Here is a 16,093-nt window from a genome sequence, read left to right as displayed (position 1 = left end):
TTTTTTCAGCATTCTTTGCTTTCACTTTTGTAGGATAATTTCAATGAATATAGAACTCTAGATTGATATTTTTTCTACCACTTTCTAAAAAAAGTAATTCATTTAAGCATGTTCATAGTTGGGTTTCAACCATCAAAAGAACACCAACGGGGGCCGGTGAGGTGGTGCTATTATCCTCTCTCAAGCCAGCTGCAAGCACTAGCCAAGGAAGGTCTACAGTTCGATCCCCCTGCGTCCCATATGGTCCCCTCTTGCCAGGGGCAATTTCTGAGCACTTAGCCAGGAGTAACCCCTGAGCATCAAATGGGTGCGCCCCCCCCCCAAAAAAAATAACACCACCCTTCACCAGTGTAACTTTTTCCCACACCAGTGGGAGGAAGGAAAGGGGAACATTCCCTATCATTTTGAATATTTTATTCTACCCTCTTTTCACTCTGCTAATTTTTTAAGGAAGAATAGAATTCTTCTCCAAATCTGAGACATTTTTGGTAATGGTTGTAATATTTGTGATCTTGGCGTATCTCATTTCACCACCAACAATGTGTTCAAGACACACCGCAAACTAATATACTTATCCTTTGTGTGTGTGTGTGGGGGGGACACAGTGGTCACAGATTTTTCCTTCTGGCTTTGCATTTAAGCTGTACAGAAGACCCATTTAAAGATTGTTGAAATTATTATTTCTAATTGTCAAGCCTACATCTTCTTTCTTACTGGCTATGTAAACTGGGTAGGGTAATCTGGTATCTGGAAACCATCACATCTTTCATCAGTAATTGTCAGTAAATTTTAGGGATTTTTATAATCAGCATGGTCAGTTTTACATCTGCAATTAGTTATGCCAGGTAACACATTAACAAGTTTCAGAAATTATGATATGAACATCTTTAGGGAGTCATGTTTTTGCCTACTATACGCAAGTCATACAAATTAATGCCTCATTTTGCTGATAACTTGTTTTTTTTGTTGTTATTATTGTTTGTTTGTTTGGGGGCCATACCCCAAAATGTTCAGGGGTTACTGCTGGCTCTGCACTCAAGAATTTATTAGTGCCCCGCATCCACCCACACCTGATTAGGTCACTCATGTGCCAGGACCCAGAGAAAAATAAACAGTTTTCTCTTACTGTGGTGCTCAAGGGATCAGATGGAATACTGGACATCAAATCTGTGTCTACTGATTTGCAAGGCAAAGCACCTTACCTACTGCACTATTGCTCTGGCCCCCTTTTCTTTTTCTTCATGGGTGTTTGTATCTCTCCATGTGTGTGTGTGTGTGTGTGTGTGTGTGTGGTGTGTGTGTGTGTGTGAGGAAAGATGGTTTTTATTGAAACTTATTTATAAAGATATGAGGGGATAGAAAAAGAGAAATATGTATTCAAGAGAGAACACAGGGTTCTACATAGTGGAGATAGGCAAAGAAACAGAGACAAGCAAGCAAAAAATATATTCAAGGAAGAACATGGACTTAAAGAATAAGCCTGTTCCTTTTCCATTTGACATTTTGCTCTGATTTTTTTATCCTTGATTGAATAGCTACAAAAAAAGGTATTAGAATTTATACCTGTTGGAAAAGTGAAGGAAAAACAATTCTAGAGGTTTGGGAAAATAAGCTTTAGATTTTTTTGAGGGGGACCTAGAGAGATAGAATAGCATGTAGTGTGTTTTCCTTGCAATTTTGATCCCTGGCACCTCATTTGATTCTGAAAGTGATTCCTGAGCATATTGAATATTGTTTTGAGTCAGCTTGTGTATATATGTGTGATATATCTGATATTGACTTTTAATTAATTAATAATTAATTATTAATTATTAATGAAGGCCCAAAGTTATTCATACAGCAGCAGGAAGTAAGCCTTTATGGGTAATTAATAAAGAATTTTTTAATTTAATATCAGAGCAATCCAAGACATACTATTTCAGAACAATAGATTTATAATTTATAGGAAGTTTAGTAATGTTGACATTGTATGTTAATACATTTTTTTCCTTCTTGCCTAGATCATCACAAAATATGTATATGAGCTTTTGGAAAAGGATTGTAATTTGAAAAAAATCTCCATTCCAGTAAGTCAAATTTTTTTGCTAATCTTTATATTTCTAAATAAAAGTTTGCAATACTGAAGGAAACCTGTTTTATGTTATTTAGATGGAATGCTATTTTAAAGATAATTAAAAGCCCATCAGAATCTAGCATCTCTTTTTTTATATATCTTAAAAATAATTCTCTATATAAAGAAAATGCTACTTTCCATTTATTTTAAAAAAATGCAATAAATAAAACTGTACATTATGCTTTCTCACTTAATTGGTATTTTTGAAAACATTTTTGTTTTCAACCATATGCTTTAATTGCATTAGATGCTTTTTAGTACGTTTGTTTAATATTTTATTTTGTTAAATACTTTATTATTTGTAAAATAAAATGTTTATATTTTTATTATATATTCCTGGTGCTTTCTGTTTTTTTTAAAGTTTCATATTGTGGTGGACATTTTTGTAATTTTCTAACAATAGTTGTTTAAGAGTGTAAACTGTGAGACCAGTTTGTCTCAAATTATCAAACAATACGTTTTAAGTTTTTAATAACAATGTTTAAATTGGGGCTGGAGTGATGGCACAGTGGTAGGATGTTTGCCTTGCATGCGACTGACTTCAGGACTGACCACGGTTTTATCCCCCACCATCCCATATGGTGTCCCAAGCCAGGAGCAATTTCTGAGCACATAGCCAGGAGTAACCCCTGAGTGTCACCGGGTGTGGCCCCTCCACAAAAAATTTAAATAGTAAGTTTTCCAATGAAGCATTTATCAAAAGATGATAGATTAAATTAGATATTGTCTGTCATTGACAGCTCTTGATTTTATTAGATATTGAATCCGGGAAAAATTGGGACTACATCTACAAAATGATGGTGTAGACTTTACTAGGGAAAAAAATAGCTTTTCATTGATCCATCAATCAAATATGTATCTTTTATAACTTGTACAGTTTATTACCATATCACTTCTGATCCATCAATCAAGGCACCTGATTTTGAAGATGAGAGATTCAAAACTGGTGGTATTGGCAGAGTAGGAAGAGGACAGTGTTAAAGTCCAGCTACTGCTGGCAGAGGGGATTGAGGCTACCCCAATGGGAGTTACAGGCCATACAAAGGAGAGGCTGCATTGTAGACGCAAATAGTGTTCCAGGACACTTATGGGACCCTTGAGAAAGAAAGGCATTTCACCATTTGGGAGACTGGGTACTACGACCAGACCCGGGAATGGCAATTTTGGGTGACGTAGTGTTCTAGAATGAGATCCTCTCTTCAGATCATTGTATTAAATGTCCAACTAGACCACTGTAATACATTCAATTATAGCAAAAGGGAGTCTTCAGATCTCCTTTACTATAATGGTTTGCCTCTTAAATGAGGGAAGGTACCTGGACTTTTGAAGTCCAAACCCTTTTAGCTGCAACCATCTGAACCGTAGGCTACAAAACCACTAGTTCAATCCTTGCTAAGCAGTATCTGGCAAATATTTGAAGGAAACAGACCAAAAATTCAAACCTAGTGTTACAGCACCTCCTATTGGAAAACAAAACAAATACCCCAAAAATATTAAATCCAAAGACAGCATGAATTCTTTGAAAATCCTTCTGAATATCACAGACATTAGAAGTCTAAAACAACGATTTAAAATAATTATTATGAATAAAAGCAATGGTATACTTTAAATATACATTGATATAGAAGAAAACATTAAAGACAAAGAAAATGCAGGAATAGAGGGATTTCTTCACAAAAAAGATGAAACCACAATTAAGTTGATGAAAAATATAAAATAATATATAAAGTACAATAAACAAATAATTTTAGAGGAAAGAAGTGAATCAACAAAAAACAGAAATGACTCAAAGAGAAGAGAAATATGATTTAAGAAAATTGTAGACACATTTCAAGAATTTTTAAATTTAATTTACTTTAAGGAGCATGTATCACATAATTGGTATAGTTGATCATACTACATTTGTTTCCAGATAAGTAAGAGCAAAATTATTTTAAAAGGAATATAAAGAAAAAAATAAAAAGAAGGAAGAGAAGAAAAATGGATAGATAACCTGCTGGTTGAGGAAAATTCCTTACATTAAAGACTTCAGAAGGAAGAAAAGTCTCAAGTGACCCCTACACTAGTATGAGCTGATAAAAAGAGAGCAGATATCAAAAAGGTCATAAAAAAGAAAGGAAATATTTAAAAAATAGAGCAGAATAAAATAGAAATCACAGCCATGATATAGCTTAGTGAAACCAAGTTTTGATTCTTTATAAGACAGTTTAGTTATCTAGCTCCTTGCTAGGATCATAAAGTAAAGATAAGAGAAAATTTTGATTAAAAAGAATGAGAAATTGAAAAGATGAAGTTCAGCTAATTCTGAAGAAATGGAAAGAACCCTAAAATTATTGGACATATCTGTATGCAAGTAATTTGGATAACCTAGAAAAAAGTGAACCTATTTATAGAATCATGCAACTTTCTAAGACAGAACCAAAAAAAATTTCTCAATCAGACTAGTCACAAATAAGGAAGTCAAATTAGTAGTCAAGTGTCTCTTTAGGAACAAAGGTGTTAAGACTAGATAGCTTCACTAGTGAATTCTTAAAAACTTTCAAAGAACTTAAATCTCTAAAATATCTAGGTTGGAAACTTTAGCCAACCCTGTTTGTAAACTTTTTAAAAGAAATTCAAGATTTTAAAAGGCATTGGTGGTGGGAATGTTACACTGGTGAAGGGAGGTATTCTATTTATGACTTAAATCAAGCTACAAACATGCTTTTAATCATGGTGCTTAAATAAAGATTTATAAAATAAAATAAACAGAAGTCTTATATTACCTTGTAAAAAATAAGAAATATAAGATTTCAGGAGAAAGACAAGATTTTATTTTCTTCTGGGGAGTGAATATATGAGTATTTCGTATTAGAATACAATGTAATAAAGACTTCTATTTTTATTATTTGTTTGTTTGTTTGTTTGTCTTGGGTCACACCCGGCAGTGCTCAGGGGTTACTCCTGGCTCTATGCTCAGAAATCACTCCTGGCAGACTCAGTGGACCATATGGATTGCTGGGATTCGAACCACCAACCTTCTGCATGCTAGACAAATGCCTTACCTCCATGCTATCTCTCAGGCCCAAGACTTCTATTTTTTTTTTTAATTTTGTAAATCTCTGGAAAGTCATGGTAGAAATTTGTCACTATCCATTTTCCTTTATTTATTCTATTTCATGAAGCTTAGGGCTTTCTTCTGCTCTATGTTCAGGAATTACTCCTGACAGGAGTAATTGCTTCATAAAAGACAAATATCTTACCAGCTGTACTATGTCTTTGATCCCAATTTTATTTCATCTAAAGTTCCAGAATTTTTTTGTTTGTTTGTTTTTGGGCCACACACGGTGACACTCAGGGACTACTCCTGGCTATGTGCTCAGAAATTGCTCCTGCCTTGGGGAACCATATGGGATGCCAGAGGATGGAACTGCAGTCCATCCTAGGGTAGTGCATGCAAGGCAGACATCTTACCCCTTGTGCCACCACTTCAGCCCCTCCAGAATTATTTTTAAGAGCTTTAAATTAACCTTTGCTACAAGCAATTGAATTCTTTTTTTATTAATTTTTTATTTTTAATTATGCAAACAAAGATGCAAAGACAGAGGACAAGGTAAAGTTACAGTGGAAGGACAATCATCCATAAACAGAATTCTCAGTAGTCCCATTGCTGATATCTTAGCTTTGAACTTTCAGCCAAAGGACATTAAGAAAAATAAAATAGAACCCATGTACAATTACTTTGTCCCTCAAGTCCCCAGATTGTAGTACATAATATTTCTTAGCACACAAAGCAACCTAAAGCCATAAAACTTATGTAACTCCTTAAACATTGAAGGCAAAGTACTTTTTTACATTTCCATGCACATGCACATTAGTTTAAGTTAACCTCAAAAGTTTAAATGGTTTGTTTTTCTTAAGGATTAGAGTCAAAGGAGCACAGTAAAAACGGTGTTAGAGTGGCAATTACTGTTTGCATAGGCCCAACGAAGTATGAGGGACATGGAAAGGAAAAGCCTTGGCCTAAATACAAGGAGACCCTATGTTCCTAATTTTATAGAACTTTTAAAACTCACTTTAGCCTATACATTTCCAAAATAATCCACAAGTTAATTTGGCCCTATAATAATAATAATATATCATTGTTTTTTAACTGAGGGACATGTGGCTTCCTGTGGGCCTCCAAAATATTTAAGAGGGCCACAGATAAAAACCATGTAAATGGTATTTTTGGGCCATGGCACACGGTTAGGATACCAACTATAAGATAATTAGTGTGCTCATAGGAAAAAGAACAAGGTCAGAAGTGCCATGATTGGAAAAAGAATGAAAAACATGCTATATTATTATGCTTCAGTAATTTTCTTCATTAAAACCCTGAAATTGATGTCAGGAGGACTCTGTTATAGATGTTATGATATTCTGATTAAAATTTAAGTTATAAAGCTAATAAACAAGAAAGATTTACATCATGAAACCTGTGTGTCATGTCCATATACACATACTAAAAAATTTCTGGTTTTATAAACAAAAATAACAAAAAAGATTATAAGCATATAGGGAGAATGTATAGTATATTAATTAGATTATATACTATGTCATTTAATAAGAGAGTGAAAAAAGCTAGGGTTGATAGATAATTAGTAATGCCTTCATTATGAAGATGATTATTCTTAATCTTTTAGATTGTGCTTTATTATTATTATTATTATTATTATTATTATTATTATTTTGGTTTTTGGGTCACCCCCAACAGTGCTCAGGGATTACTCCTAGCTCTATGCTCAGAAATTGCTCCTGGCAGGCTCAGGGGACCATATAGGATGCTGGGACTCGACCAACGACCTTCTGCATGCAAGGCAAACACCTTAGCTCCATGCTATCTCTCCGGCCCCAGATTGTGCTCTTTTTGATAAAATAATTAACTTTGTGTTGTGTTAGCAACAAAAGCCTGTAGCCTTTATTTACAGGCTAAGCATTTATTACTAGCTGTATGCTAATTCTTTTAGAAGTAGTAAGCCTGAAAAACTTTTTATTTTCTGTTCCCAGAAATAGTGACTGGACACTTTTACTTTTTATATTCAAAGTATTGGGGGTGGGAGGTTTTCTAAGTTTATTAGAAGTGATGAGTTTAAAAATTAGAAAATTAATAAACCTCATCTGGGACATCCTTAATACCGCTGGGCCACCAACAAGTGCCAGCTCTAATATGATATCCTGACAACAAAGAAAATGGGAACAACTTGACCTAAGAACAGGTTATCCTACCTCACCAGCTAACGATAAGACAAAATCAGAAGACTTGTCACCCTTTGGTCAGTCCAAAAGCCAAGACTGCGATTTACAGATGACTGGCTGCTAGAACCATGACTGGACTGAATATATCTTGAGACCAATAAAAAAGCCCTAGTCTAGGGTTTGAAATACCACCCGCACAACAACCATGATCCCCAGTTCCAAAGGTCCAGCAGAGACAATCGCAAAGGAATGGGGCTTCTGGAAACACAGTGAAAGACGCTATCCTAGGTTCCATCCCAGGATTAGTGCAGAGACCAAGACCACCAACCACAGAAGATGAATTAAAATGACACTAAGGGAACAGAACTTCTAGAACCACAAAGAAAGACTTCATCATTAGTCCCACTCCTGGGCCTGTGCAGATACTGAGATCTCTAGATACAGAGGTATTATCTCATCACCCAGGACGGAGCAGAATTTTTCCAAACACCACGAAAGCACCACCAGTAGAGTAAAGGAACCTGAACGGAGTCTATAGTTAATCCCGTGACAATATACCCCAAGGGTGGAGAAACCCCATAGCTCCTAGGCCAAGTGAACTCCTTTTCGAATGACCCCAATATTTACTGTGCCAGTGCAGGAGGGAAAAAAAAGGCAAAAAGCACAAAACATTTTTTATCTTTTATATATTATTTTTTCCTTCATTTATTATTATTATTTTTATTTTTATTTACCTGTCTACTTTTTGTCGATTTCTTTGTTTTGGTGTGGTTATTGAAGTTGTTGTCCCCATTTATATATATATATATATTTTTTTTTTCCTTCTTCTTTTCTTTAGGTGCTCCGCCATGTTTTTTAACTCAAGACCATGGCTTTTTTTGTGATGCCTATCGTTATCACTGGAGTGCTCACTGGATATTTGACACTTTTTGTACTGTTGGGGTGTTTCACCTTCTTTTTCTCCTTCATCTCTCAAACCGACGATGAGAGCCTCTAGAAGGATTACGCCCATTTTCAGCATATTAGACTTTTACCCCAGTTTACTACTTTTCTTCAAATAAAACAACATAACTTGAACTATGTAGTCCTTCCTCCCAGTTAGAGGGGGAAATAAGGGAGGCACCAAGACCAAGACTTCTAAGTAGTAAGCTAGGTACAGAGGGGACCACATATTCTCGCAGCCCCAGGGGTGAGGGAGGAGGATATGGGAGGTAGGACGAACACGGAGGGGTAGGGAGGACAAATCGGTGATGGGAACCCCCCTGATTTTATGTAAATATGTACCCATAATTTTATTGTCAACAATATGTAAACTACTATGATCAAAATAAAAATTATATTAAAAAATCAGAAAAATAATATAAATGAAGAAAATTAGATCTTATTGCTTTTGAACTTGGAATACAAACTCGTTTCTTTATAACTCAAGATAAAATATGTCTCAACATAGCAATGTGGACTGTTTGTCCACATAATTTATCCCTGATAGAACAATTTGTATGTTCTTCTGAATATACGAAGAAAGATTCTTTAATAAGGTAAATATTCACTTAGGATACAAACTTAATTCAGGAAAATTGAATCATCCTCAATCTGATAAAAAAAGCAACAATTATGAATAAAAAACTGTAATATGCAATAATTTAAGAAGAAAGGTACCAAAATAGATTTAAAATTGCCAACAGTCATAACTAGTTCTAGTCAAAGACTAATAATTTACAATTCATAAATAAGTGATTCAGTAAGATATGGGACCTAAAGATCAATATAATATTTACTACTATTTTTTAAACCATTTTAATATGATTACTATATTTAAATTTTTATCCATGCTCTTCTGTATCCTAGCATCAGATTTAACACTTTATTTATATGCATATATATGCCCATCTGTCACATTTACACATATATACCTATTTGTGTATATAGACAATATTTCTTTTAGCTTATATGAGACAAGTATTTACCACAAGTAACTGATATTACTCTGAAGGTAAAATAGGTTATGTCCACATTTAGCCTTCTTCACTAGACAACCTAATGACAGCCATCATTTGAGAAAACAGTGCTCCTGTCTTCAATATCAGAGTATAGGAGATGAAGCTGAAACAGCCTCTGGGATAGTCATTTGAAGTGATAGCAAAAAATATTTATTTTCAGCTTTGGACTTCTCTTGGTGGTGTTTAGGGATAACTTCCAGTGTAGTGTTCTTGAGTTTGTCCCAATGGTGCTTTAGTTGTTCTTGCTGTGCAGGAGATTGAGTTCTGGCCTACTCCATGTAGAGTATATGCTTTTGTATGTGAGCTATCTGTGGTCTCCAATGATAGTGTTTTATAGAAGGTCATTCAGCATTCATCTGAGTAGGTTTTGGTGCACAATTGTCTTCAGTTCTTATTTGACTCTCTAGAGGGGAGGCAAATGTTCAAATCCAGATAGCAAAAGCTACCCCCAAATTTAAATAAATAAATAAACAATACTAAGATACATTGTGTTCAAAATGGAAGAGCTGAAGAAAGAAACATATTAAAGCTGCAAGAGAGAAGCAAAATCTCAAATACAGGTCCACAGCATAATTCACTGTTACACCCCACTATAGATTTCTCATCTGAAACCCGACAGACAAAAAGGGAATGGAAGGGTGGGAGAGAGTACAGTGGGTAGAGTATTGCCTTGCATGTAGCCATCCAGAGTTTGATCCCCAGCACCCCATCAGGAGAGATAGTTTGCAGCATTGCTAGGGAATTGGAATGATATATTTAAAATACTGGATGAAGAAAACCTTCAACTGGAAGTCTTTACCTTGGTAGGCTGTCATTCAGATTTGAGCAAGGGACATTTCTTATTTTTATAATTGTGTGAATATACATTATGTGTAGTGTGTATGTTGTGCATTTCATGTATTCTATTACAATATATAAATTACCAGTCTTCAGGACATTAGCTTCAGACTGACTTGATTGCTGAAAACTTTCTTTTCTCTGGTCACTACCAATGTGGAAAGTCTGAAATATTTCCTTTCTATAAGTCTTTAAAAAAAATTAAGGTAATGTATTTTAAGGTCTGAGTGTTCACAGCTCCACATGGGTGAACTGAAGGTAATGTGGGGCATGGGTGTAGGATCTTGGTTACTTCGATGGTATATTTTACAATCGTATTTTTCTATTTTCTGTATTATAGATGGAGTTTTATTCTTCTAAATTTATTGACTTAATAATTGATTGACATTGGGAAATTATCTCTATGCCTCAATTTCTTACTTATAAATGAGTATGATAATATTGCTACCTTTATAGGACTGTGATTAATAGGGATTTAAAAAAATATTAGCATAGTCAGCATAGTCTTGGGCCGGAGTGGTAGTATAATGGGTAGGATATTTGCCTTGCTCACAGATCAGGTTCGATCTCCTGCATCTCATATCATTCCTGAGCTCTGCCAGGAGTAATTCCTGAGTGCAGATCCAGGAGTAACCTCTGAGCACCATCAAGTGTGGCCCATAAACAAAACAAAACAAACTTAGCATCATCTCTAGGACTTAGAAAGTACTACAAATCAGTTATTATTATCTGCAATAATAAAATGTTAATATAGGTTAAAATGTAGGGGTACTTGCTCATTATTTTTCACTTTCATTTTTGAATTTCTAATCTTGTTTGTTCATTCGCCACATACATAATTGTTAGCATATTTACAAAAAATTTTAAGCTTCTCTAATTACTAATAGCCATTCTATATATAGACTAATCTTTAGTTGTTTTCTAAGCCTTTATTTACTCTTTTTTTTTAATAAAGGTAGATGCCACTGAAAGTGAACCAAAGAGTTTCATCTTTATGAGTGATGATGCTTTGACAAATCCACAGAAACTGATGGTTCTAATTCATGGTAGTGGTGTTGTCCGGGCAGGTCAGTGGGCTAGAAGACTTATTATAAATGAAGATCTGGACAGTGGTACACAGATACCTTTTATTAAGAGAGCCATGGATGTAAGTACAATTTTATATCTTATTTTATATTGTACTTTATAGCATTTTATAGCTGCATTATGTTCAATACATTATTTTATCATGTTCTCAGTGGTATGTTCTTAATGTGATCTTAATATTTTTTATTATTTCCTTATAATGAAAGACTGTTCTACATCATTTTATACTTTCAACAATAAACACAATGGAATTTAAGTGAGCAAAAATTTAGATGGCTCTGAAATGTAAATCCACAGACATGCAAAGGATATACTCTACCCTGGTGTTATTAAATGCAAATATTTATTTCTGATATTTTGGTTTGGATGAGAGAGGGGTTACTCAATACAAGGTTATATAGTATTTGTATGCCACTGACCCTGGTTCAGTCCCTGGTATTGAACATTGTCTCTCCAAAATACCTCCAAAGGTGACCCTTGAGCACAGCAACAGAAATACGTAGCTCCCCAGCCCAGGTAATAATTAAAATGAAATAAAATATTTTTACTTTTTATTAAATGAAATATCATTTCAGACAATGGTGAGGAGGAGCCTGAGTTATAGTGGGTAGGCTCTTGTCTTACATGCAGTCTTGCAGGGTTTCAGACCTGGTACCTCATATAGTTTCTTCAAACCCATGGTTGAATCTTGAGCACAGAGCAATGAGTATGCCCTGAGCACTGCTGGATGTGACTCAAAAACAGAAACAAAACATGCAGAGGTGGGGAATGTTTGGCCTGGGCTGTGAGAGGTCTCCAAAATCATTGGTTTGGGTCTGGTACATGATGGGATAGACATGTATGCATCTCATATTGACTGCCTGTAACCATCTGCCAGTATTGCATAGCTCATGAATGATAGAAATATTCAAACCGCCCTTGAAAGAAAAAATGTTCCCCACCACTTACTTAAATAGTAGGGACAAATGTCCTTGAAAGTACTTTAGAAAAAGTAACTTGAGTTGCCATATCCTTTGTGTAGCTAAGTTAGTGACATTATAAATAAAGGATATTTGATCTTATATTAAGCTTTTATTTTTTAAAAGAATAGAAGTAACTCAGTGTTTTTCTTATTACTTTTAAAAACTGTTTTATGCACCCCAGTTAAATACTTTATGTATTAGACACATAAAAACGTACATTTCTTTTTTCTTCTTTTTTTCTTATTTTGCTTTTTGGGTCACACCTGTGACGCTAAAGGGGTTACTCCTCACTATATATGATCAGAAATCGCTCTTGGCTTGGGGAACCATATGGGACACCGGGAGAATCAAACTGCAGTCTGTCCTAGGCTAACATGGGCAGGGCAGATCCCTTACCGCTTGCGCCAATACCTCGGCCCCCAAAACGGTACATTTCAATAAATATTTTTGTATTTGAATTTTTACTTTACAAAAATTGGGATTAAATTGTTTTCAAGAGTCTGTAAAGTGCTGCAAGCAGAAATTCGTAGATTAATTGTGTATATTTTCAGTCTTATGAATATCTAAAGAACTTAACATTGTTACTTTTAGTTGGCTAGCTGCTAACCTTAATATTAAAGCTTATAATGTATCTTAGTAAAAGAACATATACTTTATATAGTAGAGGTTCTGAGTTCCATTCTGGCATACCCAAAATGTGTTCAAGGTTGGCTTTCTTGTAGACGTGACATTGTTTTTTTCTCAAACCTGAATATTTGGTTGCCTTTTTTTTTTTTTTTTACTGTTTACATTCTTTTTGTTTTGTTTTGTCTGGGGCCACAGGGTCCTGTCTCTGTGCTTAGGGATCATTCCTGGCAGGACTCTGGGGGACCATCTAGCAAGTTGGGAATCAAACCTGGGATTGGAGAGATGCTTATTTTGTCTCTTGAACTCTCTGCCAGTAGTATACCTTGAGCGCTGCCAAGTGTGACACCCCCCACCCCCACCCCCACACATTAAAATAAAATATGTTCCCTATTCTTGACTCTGACAGGGTAATACAAGTCTCAGACTGACCTTTAAAGACTATTTCATAAGTAGATTCTGTAAAGCGCTGCAAGTAGAAGTTTGTAGATTAATTGTGTATATTTTTGAGTCTTATGAATATCTAAAGAACTTAAAATTGTGACTTTTAATTGGCTAGCTGCTAACCTTAATATTGAAGTTTATACTGAAATAACCACAGAAAATAATAATTATTTAGACTTGCATATTTTAAATTATGAATAGTAAAAATAATTTTCTACATTTGAGTTTTGTGATTAGAACAGATTTGGATAATGTGATAGGCTTACATCACTTGCACACTTTGACCATATTCACTTTGACCATATTCAATGAATGTATTTAGGAAAGAAAACAGAGATTTGTACATGTGAGTGTGTGGTGGGAAATTGTTTATGCAATTATAATGTCTTCATCACTAGATTAAGTAAGCCTTTTCCATTCTCAAATATTCTATTTTTATGTGAGATTTTTTGAGGTGAAAAGAGTATGTGGGAAGCCATGCTTAACATCTTTGAACAATCTGTCTGTTGATATCTCAAACAGGAGGGAGGAAGTTTGCCAGTAACATTAAAATAGTCATTTTGTTCTTCTAAGTAGGAATAGCGATTTGGAGATAATAGCATTTCATTTCCTTGGCTTTTTTTTTTTAAGCTCTTCTCAATCACAGAAAATCAATTTCTTGAAAAGAAACAACCGTGTTCTAAGAACTTTAGTATTTAATGTATTTAATAATTACGATGTAGTATACTTAAAGAATTCTCATTCATTTACTTTATTCTCTTTATAAAACTGAACCTTAACTTTATCGTGATAATTTTCTACATGGTAAATTTAAAAAAGGAAAATACCTTTTTAATCTGGATAATGTGGTTGCATAATTTGAGTTTAATATTTTTCATAGGGTATCTCTGAGGAGCCCTGAATATCCATCAGACTTCTAGAGAGTTCTGTGGGGTTTCATAGGATTTTTCTGAATTTCTTGAAGCATCTATCTTTTGGGGAGCTGGGAGTCAGTCAAGGTGAGGAAGAATAATATTTTAGGAAGCAGGTTAAAGAAAGCTAAATGAGAGAAAGAATTGGTCTCATCCATGCCTTTAAATCTGATTAGCTCTGTTATCGTAATTTTCTAAACTTTTCTAAAATTGCATTTAAAGAAAGGTGTTTCTTTTCATTTTAGACTTTGTACTTTATCTTTAATGATTTTATTATGTTTATTTATTTTCTTATTTGTTTTGTGGGGGCTATACCCTGCAGGGCTTACTCCTGGTTGTGCATTCAGGGATCACTTTTGGTGCAACTTGGCAACCATTTGTGTGGTGCTGGGGTTTCAAACCAGGTCTGCCATATAAAGAGCAAGCACCCTATACATTTATTGCTTCTGCCCTATCTTCCATCCAAGTACTAACCAGGCCTGATCCTACTTAGTTTCCGAGATCAGAGGAGATCGGGTGCCTTCAGGGTGGTATGGCCGTAGACTATACACTGATTTTAAAATATTGCTTCCAGTATTTATCATTTTATTCCTCTATCTTCTTTAATTTTACAATAAGAATTTTACTTGAAGAAACTAAGACAGTAAGTATACATTATAAGTAGATCATTTGTTCATGAAATTATACTTTGCATTTTTTGTCACAAAAACTTAGATAAAATGTATTTACCTAATCAGTAAAATAAAATAGTTTAAAGATGATATTAGATACAAGTGAATTTAAGGTTATATAATTATTGACTCTGTGGGAATTATTTTGTAGCATTTCATGCTTCTGATATTATTTGATAATGATTTTACTCAAACTTTTTTGTAATATAAAAATTGTTTTTTAAGACATTTCAAAATTGTTTTCCAGACAAGTTGCATATATTAATAAGTGCTCTAGAAATTTTAACTTAATGTCTAAATATAGCTATCTTGAAAGACATCTTTAATTACCAATTTGCAAAATAAAGTATATGTTCCTTAAATTGAGTGGCTTTAAAAGTAATTTTGATGGGAATAGACTATAATTTAACTCATTTAGACCGTAATTTAATTAATTTTTACATAACACATATAGTTTTGGGACCAGAGTGATGGCATGGAGCAGTAAGGCATCTGCCTTGCTGGCGCTAGCCTAGGACGGATCACATTCGATCCCCCAGCATCCCATATGGTCCCCCAAGCCATGAGCGATTTCTGAGCGAATAGCCAGGAGTAACCCCTGAGCGTCACCGGGTGTGGCCCAAAAATCACCTCCCCCCAGAAAAGAAAAAAAATAGTTTTGGGACAGGAAGAAAGCTCTATGGGCCAAGCTTATGCTTTGCATAGGTGGGTGACCTTGGTTCTGTACCCTTTGAATTCTGAGGACTAACCCTCAGGTACAGATTGGGAGTATTGTCAGGAGTGATCCCAGAATCAATAGCAATCGCAAAAAAGAATATACAGTTTTTGTTTACCTAGACATAAAATAAATCATTATTTTAACATTTAAAATGAAATATAAAAATTAGGTAAATTATTTTGGCATAAGTGAAATAATTTGGAATCATATGGCATTGAATTTTAAACTATTATTAGTTTTCTTCAAATGTTAATATAATCAGTAGTGTCCTACATTCAGATGTTAACAGTCTTAAAATATGTAGTATTACGTTGTGCTTTGTGATCTTTTTGGAAAAAAAAAGATGCTATTTTGTCTACAAAATGGAGATAAGCTGAGTATGTCTGATGAAGTTTGAAAACTGTGAAAGACCCCTGCTAATCTGAATAAAAAAATTCAAATTCAAGTAACATTGTATTAAGTATATGTTTGTAATTTATACTTGTTTGTTTTGGAGCCACACAGGGCTAA

The 16,093-nt window shown here is 34.4% G+C and overlaps 1 protein-coding gene across 3 annotated transcripts in view; it reads left to right on the top strand.

The window, feature by feature from the left end:
* The window catches only part of FAM172A (family with sequence similarity 172 member A), a 446,910-nt gene that overhangs the window by 77,415 nt on the left and 353,402 nt on the right, over positions 1–16,093 (top strand). For all 3 annotated transcript variants that reach the window (XM_049769145.1, XM_049769144.1, XM_049769146.1), the window contains 2 exons: positions 2,001–2,066; positions 11,123–11,314. In XM_049769145.1, the coding sequence (XP_049625102.1) occupies positions 2,001–2,066; positions 11,123–11,314 (258 nt within the window). The remainder of the gene's footprint in view (positions 1–2,000; positions 2,067–11,122; positions 11,315–16,093) is intronic.

Source organism: Suncus etruscus, chromosome 2 (genome assembly GCF_024139225.1).
Source record: "Suncus etruscus isolate mSunEtr1 chromosome 2, mSunEtr1.pri.cur, whole genome shotgun sequence".
NCBI classification, from domain to species: Eukaryota; Metazoa; Chordata; class Mammalia; order Eulipotyphla; family Soricidae; genus Suncus; species Suncus etruscus.
Note: the sequence above shows the minus strand (reverse complement) of the source record. Positions and strands in the feature narration are given on the sequence as shown.